The 6,707-nt window shown below is 41.1% G+C and overlaps 1 protein-coding gene across 3 annotated transcripts in view; it reads left to right on the forward strand.

The window, feature by feature from the left end:
• ubr7 (ubiquitin protein ligase E3 component n-recognin 7) overlaps positions 1 to 6,505 on the forward strand; it is a 29,780-nt gene extending 23,275 nt beyond the window's left edge. For all 3 annotated transcript variants that reach the window (XM_085133955.1, XM_085133958.1, XM_085133956.1), the window contains exons 11-12: positions 6,100 to 6,161; positions 6,243 to 6,505. In XM_085133955.1, the coding sequence (XP_084990081.1) occupies positions 6,100 to 6,161; positions 6,243 to 6,332 (152 nt within the window). In that variant the 3' untranslated portion in view covers positions 6,333 to 6,505. The remainder of the gene's footprint in view (positions 1 to 6,099; positions 6,162 to 6,242) is intronic.
• Positions 6,506 to 6,707: the final 202 nt, after the last annotated feature.

Raw genomic sequence — 6,707 nt, forward strand, 5'->3', positions numbered from 1 at the left:
GCCACCCATTTTGCTATGGCTGTTGAAAGTTTGTTGGTTGTAGAACTGTCCAGACGTCTCCTTTGAAAGCTATCCAGCGTGGTCTGCCTTTGGTGAGGGAGGAGGGCTCTCTGCGTTAGCTGTGTGCTTGGCTAGCAAGTGGTATTTGAGACTGGACGTAGTATGTCCAGGGAACGGGGGTGCCTAACTCAGTTCAGCCACCACTGTTCCTTGGAAACCAATTAAGGCCAGGGTGCCTGGGCCCATCCAGACCGGGGCCCCCACGGTAGTAGCACCGTCAACCGCAACAGAGCCCATGGCGGCCCACCTGACCCCAACGCAGGAAACTACACCCACCCCATCATATAATCATCTTCCAGACTACATAAGACAATAGACACCCAGGTTGAGTTCATTCTGCACCTCTTCTAGAGCTCTCCCTCCATCTTCAGAGGGAACTCCTAGAGAGCAGAGACCTCGTGCAAGGATTTAACAACCTCCCCGCCAGCTGAAGTGGCCCCCAGTTCCCTCAATGTACCAGGGCTGGCACGTACCCACCCACAACCCCAGCGACACCAACCAGAACCCAAGCCCCCGAGGCCTAGCCCGGAAGCGGAGCACCCCAGAACCCTAAGCCTGCCCTGGACCGCGGCAGCCAAGCTACCGGTCCAGTAACCCTCTTCTGCCAGACCCTCCCCCAGCTCTGCTGCATGTAGCCACCAGGAAAACACTACCCAAGAGCCACCAGAGCCCCAACAAGGTCATGACCACAGCCCCTGGGTTGAGCCCTCCAGGAAAAACGTCCCTAGGGAGTCCCCAGATGCCCCAAGCACGCACCTACTCCTACATCAACCACAATTACAGAGGCGGGACAAAACCATGACTGGGATTTCTAATCACATGAAAGATTTTTAAGCATACCTGAGAGCAGAACTTTCGGTCTAAGCCGACTGATAAATCTGCTTTCCACTTTGCAGAAGGGATATTGATTGATCTATGTTGTGTATTCTACGGAGCTTGTAAAGAAAAGTGTCAACTTTTGGATTACTTAGAACCTTCACAGATATATTTTGTGTATTTTAGACAGTAATTTGGGGGGTTTAAGATTAAGAAATTGTACCACACTTGATTGTGTTTGTAATTCAACTTGATTAGGTTTAAATTTATTTTTATTATAGATTTAATTTGTTGATATTCTAAAAATGTTTCCTATACTATACAACTAGTTTGTTCCTTCTGATATATGTTCCAAGTATTTTATTCCTTTACAACCCCAATCTGGGAAGTTAATCATATTATTGTTGTTCAGTCGTATGTCAGGGTTGTTCCAGATCGGTGTACAATCTGCATGGGATTAATGAACAGTCATTTTTAGAAACTCCCAGCATGTTGTCAGAGAGGAGCTTATGTTGAGGCTTTTAAAGCATACATGTTGTTTGACGTTTGAGCTGATAAATGGTAGGTCCGAAATCTATATATTATTGTGTAGTTCCTGGTCTAAATCTAGCCAGGGCTCATCTAAGAGGGTATGGTTTAACCACCCTGAGATGAATTGTAGCCCGTTGGCAAGAATAGTGTTGAAAATTAGGCAGATCTAGTCCTCCTTTGTCTTTGGTCCTTTGTAGCGTTTTTAAGCTGATACGCGCGGGTTTATCTTTCCAAAGGAATTTAGAAATATACAAATCCAGATATGCTCAAGGAACATCAGTGTCAGATCGCACCATCCGTCGTTGTTTGAGCCAAAGTGGGCTACATGGGAGACAACAAGGGAGGACACCATTGTTGAAAACAAATCAAAAAAAAAAACCAGACTGGAATTTGCTAAACTACATGTTGACAAGCCACAAAGTATCTGGGAGTATGTTCTATGAACAGATGAGACAAAAAGTGAACTTTTTGCCAAGGCACATCAGCTTGAAACATATCATAAAAAGAACACTGTCCCAACTGTGAAACATGGGGGAGGCTTTGTTATGTTCTGGGGCTGCTTTGCTGCATCTGGCACAGGGTGTCTTGAATAGGGATGGGTATCGTTTAGGTTTTATCCGATACCGGTGCCAAACCGGTACTTTTGAAACGGTGCCGGTGCTTAAACGGTGCTCAAACCAGTGCTTAAAGAATGGAGAACACAAAATTGGTCCAAAAACCTCTCATGTTTAGCTGTTTTTTTTGTAAAAAGATAACAATGTTAGACTTTTCTGCAGCTATGGGGCATATATGGTATCACTCTTGGCTGGAAGCAGTGCTTAAACAATGGAAAAAACTTTGTCCAAAAACCTCTCATGTTTAGCTGTTTTCCACTTTTTCTTTGGTCATTTTAGCCTTTTTGGCCAGGGTGAAGGGAGTATCTGCCATCAAACAAGAAGACAGCCGCATGTAACTATGACAGTGTTTGCTAGTTCACCTTACATGCATTAATGTAATAACGTGGTTAGCCTACTCAACGTAAATTACACATGAACAACATGAAGCTACTCACGCAGAGAAGAACGGCTGCTGCTGCCATCATCATTTCTGCTACACTAGCAGGGCTCCGGGTCCGATAACAGGCACCACACCCGCAGTAGATGTGCACGGTGTGAGGTCTAGCAGCAAGCTATCAAATACGGCGCATTTCTCGGCTTTAAAAAAAAAAGCGCTATGCGTCGCCAGGTGTTTCATCGGATTCGAGGTGTTACCTCCTTTGACAGTGTCACAGTATCAGCTTAAAGCACTTGTTGCAGGCTGCTGAGTTTGCATATTTTGCTGTGAAGTACAGCCAGACTTCTGACTGCTTCGCCTTGGGCATTTTTAATCTGTAGCTCTGCTCTAAAAGAACGTACGTACCTGGCCCCGCCTACTATCCTCGGAAACGTAAAATGATTGGCTAGAATCTAAAGTGTATCACAGCTCAGGAAAAAAAAGCACCGAAATAAAGCACCGAAATGTGCGCTGCTTTTCGGTCTGGTTACTACCGTTTATGTCAGAACCGGTGCCATCATGGCACCGGACACCGGTACCCATCCCTAGTCTTGAAACTCTGGCCAGTGTCAGAAAGCTTGGTCTCAGTCACAGGTCATGGGTCTTACAACAGGACAATGACCCAAAACACACAGCTAAAAACACCCAAGAATGGCTAAGAGGAAAACACTAGACTATTTTAAAGTGGCCTTCACTGAGCCCTGACCTCAATCATATTGAGTATCTTCGGAAGGAGCTGAAATATATAGTCTGGGAAAGGCGCCCTTTAAACAGGAAACAACTGGGGCAGTTTGCTCATGAGGAGTGGGCCAAAATACCTGCTGAGAGGTGCAGAATTCTCATTGACAGTTACAGGAATTGTTTGATTGCAGTGATTGCCTCAAAAGGTTGTGCAACAAAATATTAAGTGCTGGGTACCATCATTTTTGTCTAGGCCTGTTTCTTGCATTTATTTATAAAAAATAATTCCGCTGAAGCATGGTTGAAAATCATTGTCTGACTTTCATTGGTTAAGATTTGTAGAATTTTTATTTATTATTACTTTTGTCAGATTAAAGTTATTTCTGTGACCATTATGAGTTTTTCTTTGATTGACCGAAGGGTACCAACAATTTTGTCCACGTCTGTATATGCAGATGATACGCAGATTTATATGCTTCTAAAAGAGAAAAATGATACTCCTGTAGATGAGGAAGTCTTGAGGAAGTGAAAGCTTGGTTGGCTCTTAGTGTTTTAAATTTTCATGAATATAAGACAGAGGTTCTGTCTTTTGGGCTGGGTGTCACTACTGGGTCCTTTCCTGTGGACATGGGCCCACTAGCACAGTGCGGAAAGCCCACTGTCACCAATTTGGGTTTTAAAATGAACAGTGATTTTAGGTTTAACAGTCAAGTGAGAGCAGTAGTGAAATCCAGCTTTTTACAGCTGAGAAATATAGATTTGTTCGCAGCAAATAGTTATCAGATATTTTGAAACAAACAAAAAAAAGACACTTTTTATCCATGACAAGAACTCCATAAGAGCACATGAACTGTACAACAGAAAATGCAAATGCTATTTATGGTCTCCTCACAACAATGATAAGAAAAATAAACTGGGCCAATATGGCATGTTAATACAGGGATACACATGTTAATATGATCTCTGGTCTCCCACTCAGAGACACAGGTCTCCGAGTGTCCAGCATTCAGACAGCTACCCGGGGACACTCTTCGTGTGAGAGAAAATCTCCTCACACAGATATGTAGAGCCAAATACTGTCAATAAGGCCTCTGCAATGTTCTGAAGACACTTAAACTTGTCAGGAAGTGACAGCTCCTGAAGCATTTGAAGTGTTGGAATGTGGAAATTTCAACATCGCTTGAAAAAACTGCCAGCTAGCAACCTCCCTCTCACCGTTTTTTTTTTTTTTTTTTTTTTTTTTTTTTTTTTTTTTTTTTTTTAGCCAATTACAAGTTGAATCTGGTAGTTGGAGTTGGTAGATAAGATACCGTCATTAAGAAGCGGCACAACTAATGTTTCTATGCAAGCTAATTTGTGATGTGCACTGCTGGCCCAGCCATTTATTTTTTTAATGCACCCTCTCAGATTAACTCACTGCATGTCGTGCCCAGGACTGGACTGGAACAAAAATCGACCTGGGCATTTTGACTAGAGACCGGCCCACCAGGTATTAAAGCTATAAAGCCTTTGAATGAAAGCGAACACTGTTGTGACAGTGATGTTCACTGTCTTGTTGGTATATGTATGATTTCTGTACATTTTACATCAGATAAAAACATTGGTTGTAAGATTCAGATAATTATTTAATAAAAGCTTGACATTTTAACCCTTTAAAGCCGGTCGGAGTGGGCACGCTCCGTTTGGCGTAACTATTTTAAATCCCGGTAGAACTGCAACCACGTAAGCTAGCACAATAATGTTTTTTTGCATATGAAACCGGAGGAGTTGTACTTACATCTTATGCCATCAGCTTGTCCTAGGTCACGGTTTCCTTCCACCTATAGCTTTGCAAAAACAGCATAAAAAGCACTTGCAGCAACGAAAACATAATATTCCAGAAACATGCTTTGCCGATCCGATCAGCTGTTCGTAACACTTCCTACGTTGGAATAGACGTCAGCGCGAACTATCGCATGTCCGCCATTACCTGCCCGAAACCGTAAGTGACGTCATTTTCGCGGAAATGTAGTTTTTTACCTTCAGGGCCTTATAAGCTTGTACTGGTGTTTTTTAAAAGTTATGTTTGACTTTATGACTTTCTGTATTGTTTCTGGGATGCTTAGAAATCAAATTGCACTGCTGGAAATAGTTTATTTTGATGCATATGCTGTTTTTTGTTTTTTTGTTTTTTTTTATAAATTTGCATTATAATATTTATTTTCGTTTTTCCTGCAGTATATAAAAATTGGTGTATTTAAAAAATAAAACTATGAAGACACTCAAAATAAATTTCCTGTGGTGGGAAACTATTTTGTGCAACTTTTTTGTCTTTACAGGTTTGAGGGATAAGCCTCTTAAATTTGTCTAACTAGAAATATATGTTAAAAAACAAAAACGCTTTTCAATGGTTTATTTTTTTTTAGTTTATTGCACTTTTTTGCAATTTATGTAATTACTATCCACTTAATGTATACATATTATTAAAATCTGGGCTATAATGGTTGTATTGATGTATAGCAACTTGAAATGCTCCCAAAAATTGCACTACAGCATGTAAAAATATAATATAAGCTCTGGCGGACTTGGTTCTATGGTAGGTCTTAAAGGGTTAAATGAGAATAAGAAAGAAAAGTATTTCTTTGTGCCCCCTTTCCCTGTTAATGCCCTACCCCTGCACAGTTACCAGCTGTCAGCTACTTAGAAAAGGATCCTGGTGTTATTTGTCTCTCAGAAACAGTTCATAACTTCCGTTCAACTCATTCATGTCACCTAAAAGGTAAACCTATTTCTCCATCACCTGTTCAGTAGTGGTGGTATCGCGCATCACTAGTTTTTTCCCCCTTCAGTACTCTTTTAACGCACACGTGAAATCTTTGCTTTTATGCAGGTGCTCACACTATAACTTAACAATTCTGTAAGTGGACTCTGTAAGAAGAACGTTTGAACCTGCAGAAAGTCTATGATCAGATTAAATAGTCCTGATTATTTTTGTTGCAGGATACAATGACATGAAAACTGAGCTGAAGGACTTCCTGCAGAGATTTGCAGCTGAAGGAAAAGTGAGTCTTTCACCTGATAGGTCGAGTGTCTTGTGACTGTTCTGATAGGTTAACTGATATAATTTAACTATTCTCTGATAGGTTGTGACATCTGATGACATTCGTCAGTTCTTTGAGCAGCAGGGTCGTAAAAGACGCAGAGTTGATGCCGGAGAGTTCTACTGCACCTGATCCCCTCTGACCTCACCTCATCTGCTGATCTTTCATCCCTGATTAAATGGAACCTGTTGTGTGTTTCCCGTTTTAACTTTTCTATAAAATCTGTCTGACATGTCGAACAACCTCTTTGTTTCTCAGTATTGTTTCCTTTTTAAAAATCTAATAAAACAATCTGAACATGGCAACATTTGGAGTTACTTCATGATCAGTCAACTGATTAGTCAATCAATTCTGCCAACTAATCCTCTTATGAATCAGCTGATAGAATGATGGAAAACTGAAAAACAGCTCAGAGACAATAAATACTTAAGAAACAAAGTTTTCAGTTAAAGAAAAAAAAGCTAGATGTGTGAATGTGAAAGAGTAAAGAACCAGAAAATATGAAAA

This window comes from Neolamprologus multifasciatus, chromosome 15 (genome assembly GCF_963576455.1).
Source record: "Neolamprologus multifasciatus chromosome 15, fNeoMul1.2, whole genome shotgun sequence".
Classification (NCBI taxonomy): Eukaryota; Metazoa; Chordata; class Actinopteri; order Cichliformes; family Cichlidae; genus Neolamprologus; species Neolamprologus multifasciatus.